Consider the following 27,705-nt stretch of genomic DNA (forward strand, 5'->3'; position numbering starts at 1 on the left):
GGCAAAGAGTGCAGTGGAGGGGGGCCTGGAGGTCCATTTTTTCACCTGCATTTACTGGTCTCCTAGTAAGAGGTCCGTACATGGAGGTGCTGAGAAGAGTAAGAGTAAAAGGCTGTCCCTGCCTCAAAGGAGGGCAGTCTAGGAGGCCAGAAAGAAACACAAATACACGCAAGGCAGTAGATAGAGTTGTCAATATTCCTGCTTTTTGACCAGTAATCCTAGTCCTGGAGAGTGGTCTGAAGGAAATAACTCTAAAGAAAACAGTGAATCCATTTCAATTCAACAGACCCTTTCTTTGAACAACTCCTCACGATATGTCAGGCACTCTTTGGCCTGAGGATCAAAGGAACAAAGCCCTTGAGCTCAAGTTGGCTCACAGTCCAGTGGGAAAGGTAAGCTTTCGAGTAACTGTGAGCAGAACCAGCTGACCAATGAGGGGAGGTTGGCAGGAGGCCAGATTCCCTTGAAAGGCCTGCACCCCCACAGCGTGGAGATGTTTCCCTCAACGCCGCCTCCTTGGGACAGAATTAGGTTGGAATTTATTTTTCTGGCTATATAATGCTTGCAATATTAACTCTCTTAACCATTGTTTGCAGTTGTAACAAGAACAGGTTCCATGTAATGGAGCTAGAATAAATTTCTGTATGAAGCATTATTTATATTGGTTTTGGGGGGTTGGGAGGGCCTAACAGTACTTTTTAAAGCTAACATTACCAGGGTTGCCAGATTAAAATACAGGACATCCAGTAACATGTGAGTTTCACATAAACAGATGGATAATGTTCTGTGTAAGTATGTCCCAAATACTGCATGGGACATACGCTAAAAAGGTTTTTGTAGTTCATCTGAGATTAGATGGGGCACAAAGATTTCTCCATGTTTACGTGGTAGAAGTCATTTAGAAGACTTCGAAGAGGGAACAATATACTTTCATATTAAAAAAAATCATAACCATTTCTTTCTTTAAGTAAAATGCCAGACTATTCAAAGCATTATACAACAACAAAATTTTAGTGATGTCCCGTGCAATATTTGAGACACACTTATACTAAAAAATTACTGTTTACCTGAGATTAAAATTTAATTCAAATTGAACTGGGTGTCCCGTATTTCTGTTAAATCTAGCCACTCTAAACAGCATACACAGCCTTTGGCTACACATTAAATCTAGACACTCTAAACGGTATACATAGTCCTTAGCTACGCGTTGTTTCCTCATGACACAGCCATTCAGGAATCTGTTTCCAAAATACCAGCTAGTTGTGAACCTAAATAGGGCGACTTGCCTCCCTCTAGTGGCGAATCCAGTCGAAGTATGTAATTCAACGCTCGGCTTAATCACTTATTAAACACTTCCCAAGTGTCAGCTACAAAGTTAAAAAAAGAAAAGATAGTCCTTGCTTTCATGGAGCTTGCCACCTAGCAGAGGGGGATCTATGTTGGCAAATGCTATAAAATCTCTCCTCGGGAGCGAGCTGGACAGACGTATATATACATATGGGCACAAAGGCAACTTCTATGCGTGTACATGGTGGTCTTCTAGGAAGACTGCAGAGTGGATGACACACCTTTGTTCTTAAAAACTCATAACCGTATCTTTTAAAATGTTAAATTCCAGAGTATTAAAGCGTTATAAAATCTGGGAACGGACAATAGAGTTGAGTATGCAAAAAGACACGCTATATTTGTTACATATTTAAGGACTAATTCCAGTCTTTTGGAAAAATGGGCCATTTTTCTACTGGAGAGATAGGAAAATGTTTTTCTGATTCAGTCATTCACTTTCTCCTCAGCTCCCTCCTCTCTGATGGATTTAGGAAATTTGGTGGGGGAGGGTTGGGAGTCGGGGGTGGGAGTGGTGAGAGTCTCTGTGAGAAGAAATGTTCAATTTAAGTCTGCTATCACAAGATGTCATTTTTTCATTTCCTCCCTCTTCCCAAGACCTTTTTCTAAGCCAGAATATCTGCTCTGCTCACTTTTTCTTTTCTTGGTCTGTGTCAATTACTTCATCCAGAAGACATTTCCTGTTAAAACATGAATTCTAAGCAGGGACAGAACACTGAGAGGGCAGGAAACTGGTATCCCCTTTGCACGAAAAATGTATCAAATTCTCTCTTCTTGCCTTGTCTCCCTCAGGTGAAGAAACTGGATGTTAGTGGTGTCTGTTATTACTGTTAAGTAACAGGGCATTTCTTGGGCATCAGAGATGAATTTAAAATATTTACTTCCCCGTACATTTTGGAAAAAAACATTTGAGGGAGCTTACTAAAAACACAAACTCTTCTAGAAGGGTTCCCAGCTTGAATGTCAATGGTGTTTTAACTTCAGACTCAAATGTCTGGATGGCAGATCTACTTACACGTGCGACTGGTGAGTGTCCTTCGAAAGAGCTTATCCTGAGAAGAAATGATGGTAGAAGGAACATTTGAGAGAGCAGGGTCTGCGACACTGCCGCAAACCCATTAAGTCAAGGCTGTGCTCCAGCCAAGTCTTAAGCAGAGGTGAAAAGGCAAAGAGCCAGCAAGCGGGGTCCCTGACTGGGAGCTCCATGGGGCGGTGGCAGCAGCGGTGAGTCCTTCAGGATCCCAACCCCGGACACGGCCACACCAGGTGTGGGCAGCAGCCCTGCTATGAATACCTCGTGAAGGCATTCGTTGCAGTAGCTGTGATGCACAGAAGTTTAATCAATTCAAGCACAACCACCACAAAATCCAAGGCTTCTGGCCTGAGTGTTTATTGTAAAAAACTGTTTAACAAATAGCAAATTGGGTTAAGACAAAAACGCAAATGAAGTAAGATACAAAAGTTCACTGAATAAAAACATTGGAAATACGGGTATGTTCTTCTCCAGTTCAACAAGACATACAAAGTGTCAGAAACACCTACTTGGTTCAACTTTTAGATTTCGGTCATTTGAGAACTATTACTGTCTGTGTTTCTACGTGCAAGGGTGCTCGGGCTACAGAAATGAATAAAAGGAAATCTCTGCTCTCAGGGCTTCCGGTCTCCTGGGGCGGGGAGGCGGGGCAGACACCACAAGAAACACACACAAAGATGCCAGGTAGTCCAAGGGTTACGTAAGGAGGAGGTGGGGAGGAAGGAAAAGCTGCTGTAAGTTCTCCAAATTTTTAACAGCAATCTGAGGCTGCTTTGAAGGTCACAGTTTAAGGGGAAGATACAAACTCTAAATCATATTTTAAAAATAACTTTTTTATAGGTTACAAATTTCTGGTCAGACCCTGAAGTGTTTATTTCTGGAGTAGCATTTATAATTTTCTAATTAGAATCTATGTTAGTAAGTACTTTATGGCTGTACTCCTGGAAAACGGTCCACATCGTGTGTGTATGTGTAGGTCTAAGACCCAAGTCACCATTTACATACATATTCATCTATATTATGTTTTAATAGTAAATGTTATTGCTGGCTGTAATAATACAAATCTTTTACATAAATTCTTAGATTATATCCAGCCTAAGGACTATCAATATTGTAACTGAGGCACTATACTATCCTTCAGGAAAAATACATACCACCTTGTAAGTGAGCATAGCCTGATTAAGCTACATGGGGAAGAGACTGAAGAATGGAATTTCAGTTTTCAGTCTAGAAGACAAGGCAAAGATGGACATCCAGTCTGACACAGCCCTTTTCCTGCAGTAAATCCTGGGCTCCGAGTGCTGACAGGCCCATCACAAGGACAGTCTGAAAAGCCAGGCGGGGCAGGGCAGGGCAGGGCCCTGGCAAGTTCCCAATGTCCTCCCTTAAGAGGAAAATTCCCACTGACGGGGCCTTTACAAGCGAAGAGCCAACCAAGATCTGCTTTAAACCGGATGCCTCTGGCCAGAAAGATCAAAGATGTGTTTGGTCCCCCAGGGATTCTCCAGCAGAGAGTAGAAATAACTTGCTTTTTCTTTTCTTCTCTTTTCTTTTCTTTTTTTTTAATGGAGGGACTGGGGATTGAGCCCAGGACCTCGTGCACGCTAAGCATGCACTCTACCACTGAGCTATATATATCCTCCCCCTAACTTGCTTTCTCTTGAGTGCACGTGGGCTGAGCAGAAGGGATACCTGAACAGCGTCAGACAGTGTGGAGAAGCTGGCCTGGGGTTAGAAATGATACACGTAAGCCATAAACACAAACCGCCCCACAGTACGCTGATGGTCAAAAGTTGATTAGACACGACATTGTTCTAATTATACAAGTCGCTTGCTTCTTTCTTCCTGATTTACTCTGCTTCTCACTCTGTCTAGTCTGCCAGTCTTTTCTGGCCCCCAGGCCTCTTGCATACACTGTGACTTATGTCACATACTCCATATCTTAAAAGGGATCAGTAACTTCTCTAATGAGTTTCCCATTTCTCTGTAATTTTAGTAATTATACATTCTAATCAGAAGCAATTGTGCTAATGTCCTGAATCGAGAAGTCTTTAATGTACACATAGTAAAAGACTGTTTTTTTTTAAATTTTTAATTTTTTAAAAATACTATCTGGTTTTAATCCTAAACGGTATAAGGGATAGATAACTGTGATGTAGAAGCTAATGTTCTTGGGATAAACGGAGAGAATTCCCCTGACAAAGTTGGAAGGATCATGCTTCTGGTATCTGCAGCTGTTTTTCAGAATAAGCAACTTCTCAGGAAACCAAGTGATAGCGGTATTCAGGCTTTTGTAAAGACATTTCCAAAGGGCCTACACTTCAGTGTCCAAAGAAAAGACCCAAGGTTCTAAATAACCCCTGAAAAACACTGTGAGAGAATTAGCCGATGAGAACACAAACCCTAAACCCTACCCTTACCCACAAAACAGCACGGGGACTTCAGATGTCATCCGGAGGACAGGGGCAGCTTCTGGGTTTAACTCATTTCATCCCAGGCAGGTCCAATGACAGGTCTCTCAAGACTTTACACAGGAAAAGACGGTAGGAAACTCTTCTCCAAATTCATTTTAAGTAGTTAAGTGCTTTCCTGTATTTTTAGGACCTATGATCGGAAGATGATTTTCTCTTCCCCCACAAGCACATAGTCTCTTGATGGTTACTGAGAGGAGCTCGGAGCTTGGCTCCCACTACAACTCCCACTAGACTCCCTAATATTTTAGAGTTCATTTCCGGTCACACAGGTTCCTCTTGGAGAAGTCCTTCACTTATTTTACTTCCACTGTTTTCATCTTCATTAGAATAGTTTCCTGAATCTCGACTAGTTTGGGAACTGTATTTTTTGTAATCTTCACCAATTTGATCAGTCTCTTCTATTGTAGTAACAGTGCTTGTATTTTCAATTATAAAACATCTTTCCGTTTGTTCCTCAGAAGTGGAAAGGAGGAGGTTCCTCAGTGGCTTTTCAGAGAAACACTAATTTAAAAGGGCAAACATATAAACAAGATTATTTAAAATAACAAAAGTCAGTCTTCTAGTTCTAACGAGCTTCAGGTTCTTACATCTACAATCTAGGAGGCCTATTTTTTTGGCATGCATATTAAAAAGCGAGCTAAGAGCAAACTGACTGTACTATAGTGTTTAGAATAAAACCATCCTTAGGGAGTTCACATCCATCTTAATATTACGTTTTTGGTAATTATGTGAAGAGCACTGTGCTATCAGGGGCGGGGGTGGAAGAGGAGGGGTGAGGAAGGGAAGGGAGAGCACTGGGATTGGGGACATTTTATTTTGAAATGATAAAAAATTTTGTATCCAATCCATAAATGTCCAGAAGAAGCACAAGAGATAAATTAATTTTCCCTGTCCCATTAAGAATAATTAGCTAGTTTTAAGTTCTTTGCATAACAGAAGGGTAGATAAAATGATATTAAAGAAGTCAGACATAAAAGAGTAAAACAGTTCATATTTACAGAGCACTGTAAGGCTAGGCCTTTCTGGTTTACCTCCTGTGCCCTCAAAACTCCACTGGAAGGTGGGGTCAGCTCCTCTGTTCTACAGCCTAAGGGCACGTGCTCAAGTTTGCACAGGAGATGTGCTCAAGTTCATGGAGCCAGGAAGTGCAAACACACTACAGCTCATCAACCATCCACCTTCCTGTCTGGAGCTCCAAAGCCCAGGGGAACCCAAAACAAGGCAGGTAAGTGGAACCCACACAAGTGAACGCACCCCCAGGGAGATTTCTGGGCCCTGGTCTCCACCAGTCAGGGCTGTCACTGACTGTGCCAGCCTCACACGAGCGCCAGCCGAAACACTGAGGCGCTGTGAGAGGAAACCCATGTTTTGTTATTTCCTTTTCTGTGATTTTTGTCCAGAATAGTTTCTGCACTGATGACAGTGTTTGAATCTTTCTGTGAAAAAAGGCTTTCAATGATTAAAAGAAATGCCACAGCAAGCAAGCTGCCAGATACAACATGGGCGTGAGGACACATCTTACTATTCCGTTTATATCCTATTAAATGACTTTCTAAAGTTAATTTTGTGAAACTCTGAAGAAAAAAACCCTAGTCTGTATTATTTTTTGAATATCAAGAAAACATTTATAGTCTGTCAAAATCAAATATATTTCCTGTTCTTGTAAAGAAAAATCCAGCTAATCTGTTGACAAAGAAAAGCAACATACCTCATCTATAGTGGAAGGAGGTTTACTTGACGGGAAGAACACATAACTGACGCATCTCAAGAGGGCTTTCACAACGTAAATGACAACGACGATAGAAAACACTGCAGTGCAAATTCCAGCTATGAGCCAGGCTTTGGAAGTATTTCCTAAAAACAAATAAATGGTGTTTAGCATCAGTATAGGTTTTGACACACAATACATTAATAGTGCTGACAGTCTATGTGAAAGAAATACAGCCATGTGAAAGGAAATACAAAATCTATTAAATAGTACCCTTAGAAATGTTGCTGGTAGCACTGAGCAGCTGCAGGTAACCGCCCTGACATGTAAAGAGTGGCCAGGGAACTGAAATAAGAGACCCTCAGCGAAGGAAACACTATGACACGGAGCTCCAACCACATGAAGTATTCTCCAGCACCTCTTCTGTGACACACAGCCAGCACACACAATCCAAAACATTCTGTGACTCAGCGTCTACAAGTCAACACCAGACACTGTAAAATCCAAAACGGGACTATACCATTCTCACATAAAAAAATTTGCAGCTGAACTAACTGAGTGATTCCCAAGTGATAATTACATCAATGATTACATTTAACAATAAAAATAGTCTCATTAAATGCTAAGAGTAATCATAAAAGGAAAATAATTATGCAGCTATGCACGAAACACAAAGGATACAAAAAACACAACACGGTTGAGTATTAAAAATATTTTCTAAAACTGAAAGACTCAGCTTGAAGGTCTACTTTTGACTCACACAGTCTGAGAAAACAGTCTCTCTCTATAGCTTTGCAGTAAAAAGGAAATTACTTTACGATTTCCAATGGATTGATTATTTTTAAGTCTTATGGCATTAAAGAAGGAAAGATACAGTAAAAGATCCTGACCTGGTTTGGTTTCCTCGCACACAGTGTCACTGAAAACACTGCTTTTGTTCCACCTGTTGCTCTCAACCAGTGCTCTGGCTTTGACACAATATACCGTCAGCGGTTTCAAGTTAGGAAAAGTAAAATCAGTTCTCTTCTCTAGAACTCTTCTCTATAAAAAATAAGTAAATCATTGATAAAATGCAGTTCTCTGTGGAATCATACAGGGAATATCTATTTTCTGAATTCCTTAAATATTCAATCTAAGATCGGCCTGTCCCAAACACTTAGTTGGTGTATGTTTAAGAAATATCTGTTTTGGACAACACCTTATAACCAAACTCAAAAGTTAAAACTGCTGCTGCCAAAAAAATAATATGATGTATTCCTAAGACAACTCAAAACTTTTTATAAGTACATGCTGATTTGGCTTCATTGCCATTGTATGACCTCTGCTTAGTGGCAGAATGATTAAGAGCAGGAGTTCTGGCCTCAAACCCCCTGTATCAAGATATCCCTTACAGCTATGTGGCCTTAGGCAAGTTTTTTACTTTCTCTGGGCCCTATTTCCAGATCTATAAAATGAGGACAAATTATTACTCCCACCTGTATTAGTCAGCTATTGTCACAATGATGTTGTGTAACAAGATATTACAAGTACAACAAAATAATGCTGTGTAACAAAACAGTCTGTGGCTCCAAACCTATTAATTCTTCTCCCTGTGAGTGTCCCCACTGTCTGGGAGAGCTCTAACTGAGGCTGTGGACCAGACTTAGGTCTGCTCCACAAGTCTCTCATGCACCGTGGCCCAGACACCACATGAAGCTTGCCTTCCTCTTGGCAAACAGGAGAGGCACAAGAGCTAAGCCAAACCATGCACTTAAGGCCTCTGCTCACACCACGTCCACTCATGTTCCATTGTCTACAGCCCAGCATCAGTGAAGCAGTCACGAATACTCCATCCCAAGGATTTGCTGAATGGTAATTTAATCAGCCAAACTGGCAGGGTTGTTTTGATGAATGACTGAGACAATTCATATAAAATACTTATTCAATAAACTTTGAGTTGTTATTACCATTGTAATTATTGATGCACTACCCAGCATAGGACGGGATGGCAACTAGAAGTTACTGAATCTCTACTGTTTGTCAAGCAATGTGGTAGGTATTTTCATATATACTGCCTCATTTTAAACCTTATAAACATCCTTTCAAAAAAATTAAGTTGCTATGACCACCAGCACTTTACAGAAGAGGAAACAAAGTCTCAAAGGTCAAGTACCTTTGCCTAAGGTCACATGATTTGGCAGTGTGAGACACAAATTTAGGTTTTTCTTACCTAGGGACAACAGAGAACTGGCCGTAATACTCATTAGGGCTAAATTATGCTATGGTCACAGTGCGTTCAGATAAAATGAAAGCAGCCAGGTCACCGGAATTTTCTTAGATTTCCAACAGAAAATGAAGTTACAGAATTTACCAACTCAACTGCACAAGATTTTTCAAAGTTGATTCCTCGATTAGTAATTCCACAGAGAAAAGTAATCTAGGAATAACGTGGATTATCTGATGCTGTATATTAGCTCTGTCAGTGTTTTTTGAATTTTAGTGTTTAAACTAGCTCTTCTCAACCTTTTTGTCATGACTACTCCCCTAAGGAGCCTTTTTAGACGTTTGTTTTCCTAATCCCTCCCCCTTTACAAAGTTGAATACTGAGGAGTAAGATTTTGTTGGGCAAAGTTGAACTTGGGAGGCACGTTTTCCTCCTGGAAGGTCAACCACTGTAACAGCTAAGATACTTTTGCTCCCCAAAAGCCAATCGTTGCCCTCTCAGTGGTTCCCCACTATCTGGAGGTATTTTTGTCTGTCACAACTGGGAGTGAGGGCTACTGGCACCCAGTGGGTGAGCCAGAGGTGTTGCTAAGCATTCTGTAATGCACAGGGCAGCTCCCGCAACAAAGACTCATCCAACCCAAATGTCAACAGTGTTGAGAAACCCTGGTTCATGAATCCATGGGAATCATGCTACAAGTACAAATTACTGAGCTCTATTCCCAGAGATTCTGAGTAGGAACGAGCTCAGGATCTGAATTTTAAAAACTAACTTGGGCCCAGATGCAGGTAATCATAACTATCACGTGAAACTCAGAAAAACGCTCACTTCTATGGTAAATATCTGAGTTAATCACATTGTCTTGCAAGTTTAAAAATTTCCCTACAATTTTAACTTCTAGCTTTGTTTACCCAAATCACAGTTAGAACTCTAAATTACAAACTTTTATTGCAGTCTTTTTACCTCAGCATTTGAAGTGTTTTCCCGAAAAACAACTTCATAAATTAGCGGGTAAAGCTGGTACCCAGACTTGTTTTCAGACTCTTCTGGAGCCCCGATGGAGACGCGCAGTGAGTCCTCACCAATGAGTTTCACGTGAATGACTGGAGGAAATATGACAGCTAGAAGAAATGTGTAAAGATACACAGTTCAAATCCGATTAAAAAATAATCCTAAGAATTTGCGCCAAATTGGAGAATTAGAATGTAAAAGTAAAAACTACTGGCTTACTTTGCATTTCGGTATTAAATTTTTTCTCTTCAGACCACAGAGATGTAGTATTTCCATCCGCTGCTCGTACACGGATGGAGTAAATTCCTTTTGAGAAAACACTTTGAGGAAAGACGCAACGGGTTGTTCTGACATTTTCACAGTTTGGTATTTGTTTCCATTTGTCTGAATGGTCCCCAGGAATCTTTTTTAAAAAGGCACTTTTAAGACAAAAAAACTTTTTTTAAAAATTCCGAACACATTAATTCAGTAAACATTTACTGAGTACCTATAGTACGCTAGACACTCTGTTAGGGGCTAAGGGACAGAAATAGTCCTCCCCCTCATCAGGAAACTCAATACGGTGGAAGAGACATTCACAAAAGCTCCAGAGTGTGATGAACTGGTGGTGTGCGAGAGCTGGCTCGTACCCGCTCACAAAATCCACTGCTAAATTTTCAGGAATATTGGTGGCTAGTTGTTAAATACGGCCATTATAAAAAATTAAGTTACAGAAACTTACAAATAAGTACATTGTATTGAAAAGTAATAAATACTCAAATCTCACCTTGTCCTCATTATTTTACTGCTTTATTATCTGTGCGCAAGGCTATTTATGTCTACTGTGTCTACACGGCAAAAAAACACCATTGATGGAGTGCTTACTGGGTGTCTTCCCAACTCCGTGTTCAGTGACATGGTGGTTGGCAGTTGAAAGTGACCATGGTGGGAGTATTCATATTATGAAAACTGGCAAACACTACAAATAAGGCTCCTCCCTTCTGGTAAGCCAGCTGCTCAACGGGTCCCAGCACCCCAGTGGGTAAGTGCTGTAATAGACATACAGACCACAGTGTTATAAGAGCCAAGTCTACACAGAAGATGACTGAGCCTGAAGAGGTTAAGGAAGCTGCTCAGAACCAACAGCTCAAAGCATCTCAGTTCCAGCCTGGATCTACAACAGCCTCCTGACTGGCTTCCTTGTCCTCGGTGTCTCCTTAGTCCACTGCACCACACACACCACATACCTTCACCTTCCCCGAATACAGGCCTCATGGCACCCACCCCTCCACACAAAACTCCCAATGGCACCCACCTGCCTATAGGATAGTCTGAGGCTAAGCCTAATTTATTCTGTCCTACTATTCGACTTTCTCTCTCGTTGCTCTTCCACGCCCAAATATTTTGCTGCTCTCAAAGCAGGTCTTCCTCCTTTGTAGGCAAAATTCCAAGATGGCCTCCAAGATTCCTATCTCTGGGACCAAGACTGACAAAATGCCTGTCCCCTCAGTGTGGGCAGAACCCATGAGTTCTTGAAAAGGTTACACTATTTGGCAAAGGTGAAGGGATTTCACAAATGAAATTAAGGCCCCAAACCAGATGACTTTGAGTTAATCAAATGAGAGGCTATTGGGTCCTGACCCAATCCAATGAGCCCTTTAAAAGAGGGTCTGGAGGACAGAGATTCTCTCTCCTGATGGCTTCCAAGAAGCAGGCCACCATGATTTCTGCAGCTTCAAGGAATGGATTCTGCCAACCACCACATGAGCTCAGGAGACAGCAGCCCCGACTGACACCTGCAGTCACAGCCCTGTGCTGGGAGGGACCCAGCTAAGCCATGCTTGGACTCCTGACCCCAAGTCACTGAGAGATAATAAATGGTGTTTTTTAAGCTGTTAAGTTTGTGGCAGTGTGTTAGAGAGCAATGGAAAATGAATACCTCCTCATTACGCCCACCTAATTCTGGTCTCTCCACATCCTGAGCTCCACCTTGTGTGTAGCCCGGCCTTGGATGCCCTCTCTTGCCGTTTAAAAACATCTGACTCAACAATCATGGCCTCGTTCACATCGCATCTCCTTCCAAATGGCTCCTTCGGTCTCCCCAGCCCCCTCTACCTTTATGCATTGCTTGTTTTATGAGGGGGAGGTAATTAGGTTTATTCATTTATTTCTGCTTGGAGGAGGTCCTGGGGATTGAACTCTGGGCCTCTTGCATGCAGAGTATGTGCTCAACCACTTGAACCATACCCTTCCTCCCACCCCGTTTTTGACTTCTTATAATTTGGGTACCACTCCTCAGTCTTAAATGACATTTTGCTACGCAGAATCAGCACTGACTTCTTCGGATTTCTACAACCATGTGTTTTATTCTGCTGTCTCTCTACAATTCCTTCAGTGCTTTGTACAGTGTGCTAAGTACCCAAAAGAAACTTAGAGACCAGCCATCAGAAAGCACTATCCCTGTCTAGTTTGGGGCCCTATTATTTAATGTACTTCTGACAGTGAAGTACACATAAAACCTCCTGCACAGTTTCCTGATCGGTCTATACACACACACACACACACACACACACACGTACACACATATGTGTAGGGGCATGGATGCCCACAAATGCACTTATTATACAAACTTATTAGTTCAAAACTAACATCAAAGGATGGAGAGAAATCAGTCACAGTATCGACTTCCCTTCCCCCTCGTTTTTTGTTTCTTTCTAGTCTTTCTTTTCACTCTTCCCTTCCTGCCTCACCTGTACTTGCCTTTGGTCCTTCTAGTCCTCTGCCCTCAGTGTCTCTTTCTTTCCCACCCCTTTCTCCCCATAATGCACTTCACCTTCCACATTCCTCTTCTCTTCTTCCTAGTTATCCCCTACGATTTCCAGTCAATATAAACTATATGCCGTCCTCTTCCACCTACGTGGTGCCAAGACTTCACTCATATTTGGTTAGTCTCTACCCAGTCTACAGAGTTCTCTCCAACTTTGTTAATTCTCCACTAAAGTAATCACTAAAAAATCTGCCAAAACTTCTAAAATAATCCAGAAGATGGGAGGGCTAACTTGAATAAGACAGAGTGACTGGACTGAGGTCATTTCAAGGACCCATGGAGGAAGCGGGTTCTGAAGTAAAGATTGGGGTCACATGCCAATTATTCCAGACTGAGGAAGTAACACATGCAACTAGAATCACACCTTTGAAAAAAAGAAAAAGAGCCAGCAAGAACACTAGACGTTATTAGAAAACACTCAATTTACAACAAATGAAGCAACTGAGGCCCAAGGAGGGTAAGCGATTAGCTCGATGTCATCCAGCCAGTTACCGGCAGAGCTGGGACTAGAATTAAGCACCCCATTTCCAGTACGTCTTAACTACCTCTCCATCAGTCCTCATGTGTGCAAGGGGCTGCGGGTGGCTGAAGCAGAGTGAAAAGAAACGTAATAAACTGGGCCAAATAAACTGCAAGGGGGCGTTTATGGAATAGAACTTACTGGAGCCACTGAGCTTGAAAGGTCATGTCGGTCATGTTTTCAAATGTGTAATCCCATTTCAGAACATAGATCTGATTTTCAGCACTGATCTCTATATTTTCTGGCGAAGGCAGTTTATGCTCCACTGCAAGACAAAGAATACACAGAAAAACACACACATTTACTCTAGGGAGATAACACATGGTTAGAATTCTTAACAGCCTGGACAAGAAGATAAAAAGGCTTGCATTTCATTCATTATGAGGTAACAGCTACATAAGCTACGGTGCATATATACGCACAGTAATACTAGGCAGCCATTTAACAGAACGTGACAGATCTGTATGTACCAACATGAAAAAGGGAGCCTCCTTACATTAGGTTAAACAAGCAAGTTTCAAATAAATCTAGCAGGACCCTATTTCTTAATTTAAAAGGCACATTCCCCCCAACTGCAATTCTGCAAATACGTTTGTATAAATCCTGAAAAAAGTGTGAGACGTTGCGCACAAACTACTGGCAACGCTTACCTCTGATCAATGGAACTGGGGGTAAGAAGGCAGGAGAGGAAATCTTTACTTTAAGCCTTTCTGTACTGTTTGATTTTAAAAACAAAGCATATTAAATTTACAATTAAAATAATAAATCCGAGCTCCCTCCCTTAACCTTAGTTGTTGGCAAGATGTCACTGATTAAATGTATCAGTATGCGTTCATATTTTAACATTTCATCTCTAAAGGTATGCTTTTTGGAAGACTAACTATTCTCTGGCAACTCCCTCCCCTTTTTGTGGATTCTGAATAAAAAGTTTTTGTCATTAGAAAATATTTTCATCACTATTAATTTGCGACAAAACCCCCCCAAAACACCTTTTTGCTTATGTAAATGCTGTTAGAATGCTTGTCTTCATATCTATAAAACCATCATATAAACTTCAGCAACGATGGAAAAACTGCCAAAATTAATAGATTGCCAATCTATGTATATAGTTATTGAATCTAAAGCAAAACTCCCTCCTCACCTGTGGTAGTTATACAAGACACCGGGCTATAGACACCGAATTTTCTTGATGAACGCAGTTCTGCTCTCACTTTTAAACAATAAGTAGTCTCTGGTGAGAGTCTATAAATTTTATCTCTGGAATAAACACTTTCAGTCCTTTCCTATAATTTAAAAAAACAGAAGCCTGTTTGTTAAAAAAGTGTAAAGTCAAATTTTAGAATCAATTCACATCATTTTTTTCCCTCTCACATCAAACAAAAGTGAAAGTAACACTTACTTCTAGACTGGAAGAGTTTTCCCAGATAACCAAGCTATACAGAAAGTTTGACTGATCCATAGCCCACATGGTACTATCTTTTGTTCCAGGAGGAGAGATGTTTACTATTATCGCCTTATCTTCAGCTTTTAAACGTACGTCTGGAGGACCAATTTGAGCTGTAAAAATCAAAACATTAACTATAGAACTTCACTAACACAAGCCAAAACATTCATACAGTTCTAAGCACTTATGTGCCTGGCGTATGAAAAAAAGAAAGTTCCTCATGAAGTGAAGGACATGAAAAAAAAATTCAAAACAAATTATGTATGTCATGCATGCTATAAGAAAAACGAATTAACATAAAGGGACAGAGAATGGTAGCAAGAGCTGTTTAGCTAAGTTAGTGAGGAGAAGGCCCCCTGAGACGTTTGAGCTGAGACCTGAACAAAGCGAGGGACTCAGTCATTCACGACTTTAAGGGAGAAGTGTCCCAGGTTGAGGGGCACCAAGTGCAGAAACCCTGGGATGGGAACGGGCTCACTGTTTTCCAGAGACACTAGGGGGCGCTCGAATGGCCGAGTGGTTGAAAATGAGCTCAGAGGTAGCTGGAACCCAGCCAACGGGAAGGACTTTGAGTCCGTGATGCACTGGAGGATGCGATTGGAGGAGTGCCGAGATTTGATTCACTTTTTGGAAGGACCACCTGGGTTAATGTGTGCAGAAGCGGGGAAGCTACCGCAGGTCTATGACAAATGGAAGTGGCTTGGCGAAGGCTGGGAGTTGGGGTGGAAGTGAGAAGGGACCCAATGCAGGTTCTACTCTGAAGGCTGATCATTCGGGACTTGCTGATGGACTGGATGGGGGATGTGAGGAAGCGATGTCAAAGGTGACACCAGGGCTCTCGGCCAGAGCGAATAAGTAGGTGATGTCATTAACAGAGATGGAAAACACTGCAAGAAGAGCAGGGCGGAGGGGGAAAATCAAGAGCTCTGCTTGGCTCTTTCAAATCTGAGCTGACTTTTAGACCTCTAAGCAGAGAGGCTGAGGAGAGCTGGTGATACAAGTCAAAGTAAGGGGAAGGGAGGGGCCTGGAGATACAATTGTGGGGAGTCCAGAGGACAGACAGTATTGAGAGCTATACGATTCCCAGGGGAGGGCGGGTAGAGAGAAGTTCCATGGCTGAGCCCTGCAGCTTCCCAACATTTAAAGGTCTGGAGGACGAGAAGAAACAGGCAAAGGAACAACCAAGGAGCAAGAGGAGAGCCAGGAAAGCACAGTGCCCTAGAGAGCAGGGTTTCAAGAGGAAGGGAGTGGTAATCACACCCATGCCACAGAGGGACTGGGCCTGAAGAGGACTGGGAATCCACCTGGCACTGTGGAGGTCTCAGTGACCCTGGCAAGAGTGGTTTCAGTGCAGTGATGGGGAACGAAGCTTGAAGCAGAAGGTGGAAGAGGGAGGGGGAGAAAGAGTACAGAGAGGGGTACAGATCACTGTTCTGTGTGTTTCGGTATAGGGCGGTGGTTCTCAGACTTTTTAGTTTCAAGATCCCTTAGAGAAACTGAGGGTCCGGAAGAGCTTTTGTTTATATGGGCTATGTCTCTGAATATCTAGCATATTAAACATTGACACTGATAAAAAATTAAAATATTTATTAACTCATTAAAAAATAGTAATGATAAACCTATTACATGATAAAAAATATTTGTGATATAAAAATGACTACATTTGCTAAAACAAACCAAAAAATTTAGTGAGAAGACTGGTGCTGTTTGAACATTTTGTTCAAGTCCCTTTAATGTCTGGCTTAATAAAGACGGATGTGTCTCATACCTACTTTTGCATTCAGTCAGTCATCAGATCACAGCAAACAGCCTCTAGAAAATGCCAGTGTGCACTCAAGAGAGAATGAAAATGAAAAAGGCAAGTAAGCCTTAGAATTATTAGGAAAAGTCTTGACCTTAGAGACCTCCTGAAAGGGTCCTGAAGACCACACTTTGAGAACCACCACTCTAGGGAGAGCAGGGAAATGTGGCCATAGCAGGAGGGAAATACAGATTTTAGGGAATCTTTGTTTTTTGTTTTTTTTTTTAAAGATGGAAGATTTTATAGTATGCAAATAAACGGGCCTGGGAAGTGAGCTGTTCTGGTAATATTTAATAAAGAACACAATGTAATTCAGCTGGCAGCTTTTTCTTACCTTTTTTAAATGGTACAAACGGGGGAACCTCATGCCACTGAGAAGTGCTGTTTCCTTTTTCTGCTCTTATGCGCAATTTAATATTTTCGTAAACACTTCTTAAGTGGAGTGAAGAAAAGCTGCATTCGGTACGAGTAACATACTGACACCCAAGCAGTTTTCTCCAATTACCCATCCCTGGTCTTTAAAATAAAAAAGTGAATGAATGAATGAACATTATAAATACAAAAAAGTGACAAACATGTTTGCTATTTACATCATTATAAAGCAAGTATAAGCAGTTATTTCTTCTACTTGAGTTAAGGTCCCGACAGCATTAAAGTGGGAAACATTCCACTCTTTTTCAATGCATATATACCAAGTTATTATTTATACAATGGAATAATTCTGACATACAGTTAACTTTTTAATACAGTTCTATAATTCTGTGGGTGGCTGCATCAGGATTTCAAAGAAGCAGAGAAACAAAGAACCCATAAGGTAAAAGTGGATTAGTGCTGCCTTTGTTAAAAACAGCTGCACAACCTCTGGCCCATTGCTTGTATTCGGGATCCTCTCTTCCTTTCTGAAAATTTCGGAACTGGATTTGATGATTCCCTTCTGACCTCCTCCTACGAATAGATTTACAAGCCCAAAGAAAGACCTCAGAATCGGCATGCTTTGAGAATTTCCTCTGCTCTCCTCAAAACCAGACCATTCCTTCTACAAACCGTAATTCCTTCTATTACATCATTAGAGACAAAGAACTTAAAATGTTAACATAAACTAACAAACTTCTCAAAGTGGATTTAGTCCATCAAAAAGTTTAAGTGGAAAAAAAAAAAAAGGTTTAAGTGACTGATGAGATTCTTTAACCACATGAAGAAATCCAGTCGGCATGGAGTGCCTGAAACAGAGAGGTCATGTTGCTACAGAGGGGGAAGAGGAGGCTGAAGTGAAGGTGAGGGACAGAAAACAGATAATAGGTTTCAAAATTTTTGCCTATGATAAGCTCTGTCTGCCTTACACCAGGCAGAAAAACTATCCTCTGAGAAGGCATTTCTGTCAGGACTAATTCAAAGTTCTAGCATCAGCTAACTTTAATTTTTTTGGTAATACTGCAGACCTCATTTTAAAGATGCTACAACATCTTTAATAAAAAGGTAAGGTGCTTTTTATTAAGATATAAACTACGGATGATATCCAAATAATTTTTATGTTGACTCCAATTCAAGTCTACCTTATTTTTCAAAAAGGAAACAATAAAAATTATTGCTAAAAAATTAGCAATAACATACACTAGCATATGGGACACTTCAATCCTGGCCAGCTTCCCCTTCTACTCTACCTATCTGTGCTCTGAGATTAGAGTTGGCATTAATAATACCTTAATTTAAATGCAAATCTTCCTGAGAAACTCCTCCACATCACAGTCTATTTTTAAAAAGTCCAGGTTTAAAAAATCTAAGCCCAAAATTCAGATTTTGTTTTTCTCAAATGTCATTTATTAGAAAATTTAATTCCAGAGAAATTAATAAGAGATGTAAGGAGGCCTGGGAAGTGGGTACAGTACACAAACCTCTTTAAATTAGGGGCATGGAGGGTCAAAATAAAAGGAACTACAGACAAAAAGCCAGTAATGTGTCTCTGGTCCATTTATCTGGACAGCTCCTATTATGAACAGAAAACCTTATAAAAAATTTAAAACTAGGCCTTGATATGGATTCAGCCCATCTGCACGCTTCACATCTGCCCTTCCTGCTGCAGGAGGCACAGTGGCATGCCCCACTCCAAATGCTCTTAAAAAAAAACTTTATCATATGTAATATTTAGATTAGAGCAGAAATATAACCTGAAAATGAATATGTAACCAATATGAAATTCATTTCATAAGAGCCATCTCAGGACAGAACTTCATGCTGTCTTTGTCTCCCCTGTTCACTAATGTATTCCCAGTACCCAGCAGAGTGTTTGGCATAAAAGGCACTCAGTATCTGCTGAATGAAAACTACACACAGCATAATAAATTTGAGACGTAAGTCACGAACACTGATGTCTTTGACAGCGTGTGTTCGACATGCACTGGCACCCCAGCGGCTGATTTATGCGTCTGTGTATTACTTCTCACCAGTGGCGTCTGTCCTACGTTCTGAGACTACACTGCAAAGTGTCTGTCTGCTGCTGACACTAACTACACTTCAGCCGATCACGTACTCCGCACCACTGTTCTGCACACTTATACACAACTGTGCGACGCTCACAACCTGCTGAGTTAGATGCTTCATCACTGGGGTGTCCCAGCCCAGTGTGCCTGCCACTGTCCTGGTTTAAGCTTATTGCTTCAGCTTATCTAAAATTAAGTGCTTCTTTTCACTCTCAGAAGTATCCTGGTTTGAATGATAACATATGGTCAGATTAATTTTTATCTTCACTTAACAGATAAGGAAACTGTGATAAAGAGAAAAAGTAGCAAAGGATGGATTTACACCCAAGCAGCCTGGCTCAAGTCCCTGCCACACTACACCACGCTAACTGCCACACTACACCACGCTAACTGCCACACTACACCACGCTAACTGCTACTCTGACTCCCTAAACTTGTGGCCTGGCATATTCTTACAAGGCAACCATCTATAAAGCTAGAAGTGAATAGAGTCAGAACGCATTGAAACAGTGCATCTGACACTAAAGTCAGAATGGAAGCGTAAAAGATTACTGTGCACTGGAGAGTTTAGTATAAACAATAGGACACGTGAAGGAACAAGAATACGAGAGCACGGTCTTGGCTCTGTTCTTCATTCTGAGGGTAACTTTAAATAAAGATATGTGAAATAATCTGTTATACTTAAAACAGTTGTTTAATAAGAACATTCTGAACTAAGGCAAAGAACAAAATTGGTAACAAAACTCAAAGTTCAATTTAAAGAAAATCTCTAAAGATGAAAATTCTTCAATTATCAATTCTGAGAAAAACTGTGTGTGCGTGTACACACACACATATAGTTGACCTGTGAACAACACTGGTTTGAACTGCATGGGTCCAATGACATGCAGATTTTTTTTCAATAAATACATATTACAATACATGATCTAAGGTTGGTTGAATCCACGGAGGCAGACCGCAGATATGGAGGGCCTACTGTAAAGTCACACTCAGATCTCCAACTGCTTGGGGGTTGGCACCCTAAGTCCTGCCATTGTTCAAGGATCAACTGCACACACACACACACACTACTAACAGTCAACTGGAGAACAACAGGGCTGTGGTTGATGCAGTGGAATCCTGGTCCTGGAAATTCTACGCCCCGTTTCGTCACTGCCTGCATCCCTAGGCTGTTTGTTGCACAGGGATCATGGTTAGCAGACAGGGCTCCAATGCCCAAAGCGAACTACTGTACTTCCTGAGCTGTATTTCCTCCTGTAAACTTTCTTCTTCAACTCCCTGTCTGCCCGTCCCCTTGGCAATCAGTAACTGGAAAGTGAGCACTAGGGAGGAGGCAGAAACTCCAGAAACACTGGGTCTGTGGGAACACAGGGCTCAATATACTGATGTTTATAACGTGTATCTAAAATGGAAATTTTGTGTATGATGGGGATACAAGAAAGCCTGGCAGCTGATACCAAAACTGCGGCTAGGCCTTGAGGGGGCACTCTCTCATATCCTCAAGGCATGCTCTAGGTCAGATCCTACTTTATGTCTGAAGAAGTTGGAGCATCCAGAACAGAGAAGGCATGGCTGTGGGCTACAGAAGTTGTCTGCTATCCTCACACTCCAAATTTCTTGCTTCAATGCCCAAAGATGACTGTGACTAAGTCTCTGTAGAAATGAAGTTACAAATATACAAAGTAGCCATACATTTTCTTTAAAAAGTGGAAAAACTCAAGTTTCCCAAATCTGAAAAAAAAAATCGGGTTAAAATTATAACAAGTATTCAGCAAATCAGTAAGTAAAGTGACGTACATTTGATACTCTGCTGAAAAAGTCACGTTCTTGAAATATCCACCGCTCCTGTTCCACTTCAGGGTGAAACTGTCATCAATGATGGAGACCTCTCCATTTTCAGGAGGTTTCAGATTTGTTCCTTCTGTAAAGGCAACGACAAAAAAGACAGTTATATCTACATCTGAATGCTATAGACATTTTTAAAAATGTTATTCTTTCCTTCATATCATTGACTGAAGAATGAATACATTTAAATATAACAAAGTCTATTTAAAAATCTGAAAACAAAACCCAAAAACCTAGTGATTACTCTCAGCACGGGGAGGGGGCTAATTTATTTCTAACTCTGCATTCAAGAGTTGGAAAAAGGCAGAGTTTTTTTAATCTATAAAAAGCAAACATTATATGCCAATATATCTCAATAAAGGCAGAAAAAATAGATCATAAAAAGGTAAAGATAAACATGTGTTTTAATTAGAACAAGTCTCTGTATGAAAACAGTATTTTTCTTTGGTCTTGAAAGTGACAATGACATAAAGGATATATGGGTCAACTGTTTAACAGCCTCCATTTGGTTTCACATTCTCTGTTCAGAGAGGGATATACTCTGAGAGAGAACTGAACAGATGTGGTTTGCAAGGTGACAGACAGTCACAGGAAAAAATATTTACACAATAAAACCGAGAGGTAGAGGTATGAAGGTTTATCATGTCAGCCAAGCCCTACAGGAATCTGAGAAGATCCTGACTGCTGAAGATATCAAGTCTGAACCCTTCTGTATTTTTAAGGACTTCCATCTGAAGACCTATTTCTTATTTCTTTTTTTTTTTAACTGAAGTATAGTTGATTTATAATACTGTGTTAGTTTCAGGTGTATAGCAAAATGATTCAGATATATATATATACTTCAGATTATTTTCCACTGCAGGTTATTATAAGATTTTGAGTATAGTTTCCTGTGTTATACAGTATATTCTTGCTTATTTTATGTATAGTAGGTTGTATCTGTTAGTCCCATACTGCTAATGAATCTCTTTCCCCCATCCCTTTCCCCTTTATTTCTTATAGTTCTAGCACAAATCTTCCACCAGTTGGACGCCCTCTTTTCTGATTTTTCCCATTGGCCCCTCCAATCCGAATTTTTCTTCCTCTCTGACCACCCAAATCCTCCAAGACCCAGCTAAAGTCCGCTCCCTAACAGAAAACCTTCCTCAAATAGTGCAGCTCATGCTGACCTTACTCTTCCTTTCCGCCGTGTCATGAATCTGCACACTGAACTTCACATTAAGTACATGCACTCAGCCCAGTACCTGACATTGAGCAGGCTCTCAAAACTTGCGGAATGAAGTTTTTTTTGGCGATTTCCAGTCTAGACGGCGGAGTAGTAGGACCAAGAACTCGCCTCTCCTTGTAACTACAACAAAGCCACAACTGACTGCTAAACAACCACTGAAAAAACCAAAGACTGGAATCTAGCAAAAAAGATCCTCTTCAACTGGAAACATAAAAAGGGGACCACAGCGGGATGATGGGAGGGGCATGCTCGGGATATAACCGGGCCCCATACCCCTGGGGTGGGCGACCCACAAGCTGAAGAACAGTTAAGTTGCAGAGGCCCACCCCACAGGAGTGAGAGCTCTCAGCCCCACGTCAGGCTCCCCAGCCCGGGGTTCCGGCATTGGGAGGAGACCCCAGGACACCTGGTTTTGAAGGCCAGTGGAGCTTAACTCCAGGAGTTAAGTGAAATAAGTCAGAAAAAGAAAGGCAAATACTGTAAGATATCACTTACATTTGGAATCTAAAAAAATACAGCAAACCAGTGAATATAACAGAAAAGAAACACTCGCAGATGTAGAGAAGGAACTAGTGGTTACCAGTGGGGAGAGGGAAGGGGTAGGGGCAACATGGAGGTGACAGATTAAGAGGTACAAACTACCAGGTATAAAATAAGCTTCAAGGATGTATTGTACACCATGGGGCATATGGCCAATATCTTCTAATAACTCTAACTGGAGTATAACCTTTAAAAACTGTGAATTACTATAATGTATACTATACCTATAACATATAATATTGTGCATCAACTATACTTCAATTAAAAAAATGACATTGTAAAATAAACACATATATAAATAAATAAACAAGAAAAAAATGTCTTAAAAAATTGCTTCTTTATGTTAAACACAAACCTCCAACCAGATTTCAAGTTCCTTAAGGCAGGGTCTACATAGCTTCATACTTAATCTACGTTTTTCAGAGTCCTCAGAGTAATGCTAAGTTCACAGGAACTTTCTCAATATCACAAAAGATTGATTTTGATGAATTACAATTTTTAAAAGACCAGCTTTTAAATTTATTATTTTTTTCCTCCAGTGTTTCTAGCCTTTACTTCTGTGCAGGGCAAGCATGTTATCTTCCTGCAGACCTTCTACACCAGGGGTCCTCGTGTAGATCTTTTTTTATGGGGGCTGCTTCCTCTACTTTCCAGTTTGAGATACTACAGTATGGAGTCAACATGGGAGACATCTGAGAAAATATTTTCTAAATTATTTATTTTAATTTGGTGAGGTGCTCATTGAGCCTCCCCAGCCTTGACTTTCTGCATTGCGCTCGCATTCTCGGACTCCATCATTGACTAGAATACTTCCCCTTATGCCACTCTAAACTTAATTCCCATCCCAGTTGTTGGAAGTTTATAGATCCCATGCAGCCAAAGAACAGTGATTGGGTTTACAGGATTAACAAAAAGGTCTGATGGCATTTGTAGTCTCTAGCCTAGAATATTCTAACTCTAGTAATTCTGGGTCTTGAGCAAGAACAAAGAAATCTGATGCCTGGGATAGAGCCAGGTAATTCCTCAGGGACGCAATCCTTCTGCTATTAAGGTAAGGAAACTCCAGAGTTAGAAGCATCTTGGCATTTGGGAGACAAACAAATAACCAACTGATAAATGAACACATTGGAAATAATTATTAAACAGGATCTTAGATGTCGTGGATTCTGTTCCATTAGTATTAACAATATCCCTTTGACAATAATTTAGTTCACCTTTTTAGCATGTAAAATATATAAGTGGGTACTTAATTCAATAATTCTATTTATACAATTGGTTGCTTCCAACCTTTCACATTCATATTGATGACAAGAAATGATTTACTATATTTTTAAGTACGACATAAATCCAAAAACATACATCCATACAAATATAAATTTCCTCCTATAGTTTAGATAGTTTTCTTAGACTAGGATCCCAGAATTGCTTTAAAAGTATGAATATTTTAGGCGAGGTGGGTAGAGCGTACACTTGGCATCCATGAGGTCCTGGGTTCAAGCCCCAGTGCTTCCATTAAGGGGAAAATAAATAAATAAATAAAGCATAAACACACACACACACACACATATTTAAAAAAGCATGAATATTCTGATGACTTTGAAAAACAGGGCAACATTATGATCTCAGGTTAGAGTTACCATTTCATTTAGTTTTGAATATTATTATTCCTTTGAGAAAAAAGTAGATTAGTTAATTGAAAGATACCTAAGCTTAACATATAGGATAATCAAGAACTAAATTGTAGGGGGAGGGTATAGCTTAGTGGTAGGGTGCATGCCTGGCATGCATAAAGTCCTGGGGTTCAATCCCCAGTACCTTACTTAAAAAACAAAACCTAAGTACCTCCCCCCCAAGAAAATAAGACACAAGTAAACAAATTATAAATTAAAAATAAAAAAAAAGAACTAAATTGTTGACCTTTAGAAAAAGTCTAGTGTTAGCCCCCAGAGCTTTGAGGCCAGATTCCCAGGGTTTGATTTCCCCCTAAACCAGTGGCTAGCTGTATGGCCTCAGTCTGCCTAACCTGCAAAGTGAGGATAATGGTGCCCAGCTTTGTTCTGAAAACTAAATGAGTTCATACCTTTAAAACATTTAGAATAGTGTGTGGCACCACGGTTAAGAAGGCAATAAATGCCAGTTGTGTATAAAGTTTATTTCAGTTCTCCTCTAATCTAGGTTAAAATTATGATCTTAATGAACACCCTCCTGGAGTGTTAATTTTACATGAAAATTCTGGGGAAATTCTTTTTATCCAAAAGCAAACATAGGTTTAATGCAAAATTTTCATGAACAAAAGACTCCAAAGAAATTACCAGGGGTTACACCAGGATCCTAGTACCCATATACTATACTATATACCATGTTTGTGGAAGAGTATGAGAAAACATTTGTGAAACAGGATAAAGGAAACGTCATTTAAAATGAAGACAGGAGGGTGTCTCCGTCGCGCAATGGATAGCGTATTGGACTCCTAAAATGAAGACAGCAGGCCAGAGGCCAGAGCCTTCACGCACTTCCACTCACCATCAATTACAGGAAGCGCCAGCAGCTCAACAAGAAGCCTCAGTAATCCTCAATTACAGATCCGACACGAAGGATTCTATTCCAGCAACAAGCCCGGCGGACGGGAAAGGCCGGCCATCTCAACTCTTGATGTCTTTCAAAACCATCCCACCCAACTTCCTTCCTCCTTTTTCTCTATAAAGTAATGTTCTTTTTCTTCTTGTACTTGCCTATAGCTTTCTTGCCCTAAATTGCAATTCCTCTGCTACTCTGGAAGAAACCCACTATGCTGGTAAAATAACTAACTGGCTGTTTTATTTATTTATTTTTTTTTACAAGATATTATGTACCCCAGAAAACCAGGGTATGCTTTTCTAAACAAATAGTAAAGTATTTAAGCCCACTAAGTGGCCTTACCAACCCCTGGATTCCTGCTCATTGCATGGCCCTGTTTGTCTCTGGGTACCCCTTCTCACTGCAAAGTCAACCTTATAATAGTTGCCATTCCCCACGCACCTCTGCCAAGTTAGGAAAGCCAGCAAACTAGACTGGTGGCTCCCAGCCTCTGTATTTTGGCTGCGTATTTTTCTTTTATTACCACTTTTTATTAGACTGCACGACTCCTGAGGGCAGAGAAATCCTTGCAAACCTTATCCCGCTCCCAAGCGGGACGGAGTAACTGTCTACTAAATTGAGGAACAACAGCATAGCTTGTTTATTATCAAACAGTCCAGGCGAGCTGTCGGATTTATCGGAAACAAACTCGACACTTAAGGGTCTCGCACACCCAGAACCCGCGGAGGTGGGAGCCCCGGGAACAGTCACAGGGCAGGAGGGATAGCGAGGAGGGCGCCCCCAAGCAAGAGGCGTGGAAAGATCTTGAACATCACTTTCTCCCGTTTGATTTTCGAGCCCAAGTCGGTTTCAATGTGAGCGCTGTGACCACGGACAACCAGAGAGGAAGTCTGTCCCTCCCACCCGCTTCCAGATGCCCAGGTTTCCCAAGCTGCCGCCGTTCAGCCTCGCGCCTCGCCCCCGATCCTGCGCGCGGACCCCTATCTCTGACCTGCAGCTTCGGGCAACACCCATGGCGCTCCAGCGACCAGCATCAGGGTCGCCACGCCCAGGAGCGCGAGCATAGTCCGCGGGCCGCCGTCGACCCCTCCAGTTACATCTTCGGCTGCCTCAGGTAGCGCAGCGCGGCGCTAGGGAAGCTTTGGCGCACAAACCACTCTGGACCCCGCGCTCCACGCTCCACCGGCCCCCTCCGCGTCGCCCTGCCCCGCCCCTCGGCGCTCGTCACCCGACCCCCGCGCACGCGCCGTCCCTTCCGTGCGCGCCCCACCCCTCCTCAGTCGCCCCGCCCCCTGCCTTCGTCCCCTCCCCCTGCTCCCGTGCACGCGAGTGGGACAGCGGTGTGCCGCCCAGCCGCCGCCTCCCTTCGCCTCTTTTCGGTCAGGGACTGCCCAGTAGCCTTCCGTCCTCTCGTTCCGGGAAGACCACGCCTAGCCCGAGGCCTTGACCCTTGGAGGCACGCGGAGCTTTGCCAGTGCTCATGCGCAGCCCTTGCGGTCTGTAGTTCCCCGCACTCCTTCCGGGTAGTTGCAGCCTGAGGCACTGCCGGGCCCTCGGGGCTCTCGCCTTCCCCCGCCCGGCTCGCGGACACGGGAGCCTGGAAAAGCGGCGTTGGGGCGGCTTGGGGATTAAGGGAGGAAAGAATGAGGAAGCTCCCGGGAGAGCCAGGCCGTTTCCTTTATGCAGAGCGCGATGAACGTGGGGTAGGCTCGAGTCAAACCGGGACACATGGAGCGTTCGTTTTCGGGGCAACTTGGCCCGGGGCGTATGGGCCCCTTGGAGGGGGTCGTGAGTTTCTGGGTTGGAGGTGGTCTCCAGAACAGCGTTCTGTAACCTCTTTTGAGCGTCCGTTGTTACCAGTAAACAATTTGAGTCCACCATTCAAATGGTTATTTAAATATCTTTTAAAAATTGTTTTAGTTTATTTTTTACTGCAATGAATTTTTTTTAAATTGAAGTACAGTCAATTACAATGTGTCAATCTCTGATGTACTGCACAGTGTCCCAGTCATGCATATACATAAGTATATTCATTTTCATACTTTAAGTATATTAGTAATAGATTATGTACATTATGAAAACACACAAAAGGGAAAAGATAATGAAAGATGAAATAAGCAGTCAAACGCTTACTGTTAATTATAACAACTAAACTAATTATCAATTATAAGGTATAATGAGTATTTGTAAAGACCGATGTACTTCAATGTTGCCTTATAAACAACTTTGAGGACTAATTTATATACCATGAAATTCACCCATTTTAAGTGAACGATGATTTTTAGTAAATCTGTCCAGTTTTTAGGCCTCATTTTTAAAAACTTAAGATTATTACTTAGTGATTCATAAAATTTTAGGTTTGATTCTGAGTATGTCAGTGCTTTAACGACATCATCAATGGAAAAATAACCCCAGGAGAATGTGGATCCAAATGGAAGAAGGAAGCTCTTGGTTGCATGTGCTGAATCATACATAAAAAGCCTTTCCAACAACTCTTTGACTTACGGTTTTCATTGTAATTTTTATTTCCTACTGTCCAAAAGTTGTCTTCCAAACTAGTTGGAATATGTTATATTTTTATATTTAGAACAGTGGGCCCAAAACATTTCATGGACTGAAATATTTCATTCAGAATATGTCTTAAGTATTTTTTCCCCCACTTTCTTAGGTGGGCAACTAGAGGCTTTTTAGATG

General features: G+C 41.4%; 1 protein-coding gene across 3 annotated transcripts; it reads right to left on the reverse strand.

Moving 5' to 3' along the window:
• Positions 1-2,710: 2,710 nt before the first annotated feature.
• IFNAR1 (interferon alpha and beta receptor subunit 1) lies at positions 2,711-26,245 on the reverse strand. Of its 3 annotated transcripts, none has more exons than XM_010956566.3 (11): positions 26,003-26,238; positions 20,619-20,742; positions 16,679-16,860; positions 14,499-14,656; positions 14,241-14,382; positions 13,241-13,364; positions 9,993-10,192; positions 9,726-9,883; positions 7,450-7,600; positions 6,560-6,705; positions 2,711-5,352 (listed from the first exon to the last, which is right to left on the reverse strand). In XM_010956566.3, exons 1-11 carry the CDS (start codon positions 26,073-26,075, stop codon positions 5,113-5,115), a joined length of 1,698 nt encoding a protein of 565 aa, XP_010954868.2. In that variant the 5' UTR covers positions 26,076-26,238; the 3' UTR covers positions 2,711-5,112. The 3 variants fall into 3 exon arrangements, 2 of the variants coding, with proteins under 2 accessions (XP_010954868.2, XP_045373779.2); XM_045517823.2 differs by lacking the exon at positions 26,003-26,238 and adding an exon at positions 24,958-25,935; XR_006725444.2 differs by lacking the exons at positions 2,711-5,352; positions 6,560-6,705; positions 7,450-7,600; positions 9,726-9,883 and adding an exon at positions 10,638-10,801 and having other exon boundaries at positions 10,053-10,192; positions 26,003-26,245.
• Positions 26,246-27,705: the final 1,460 nt, after the last annotated feature.

The sequence above is a fragment of the Camelus bactrianus genome, chromosome 1 (assembly GCF_048773025.1).
Source record: "Camelus bactrianus isolate YW-2024 breed Bactrian camel chromosome 1, ASM4877302v1, whole genome shotgun sequence".
NCBI classification, from domain to species: Eukaryota; Metazoa; Chordata; class Mammalia; order Artiodactyla; family Camelidae; genus Camelus; species Camelus bactrianus.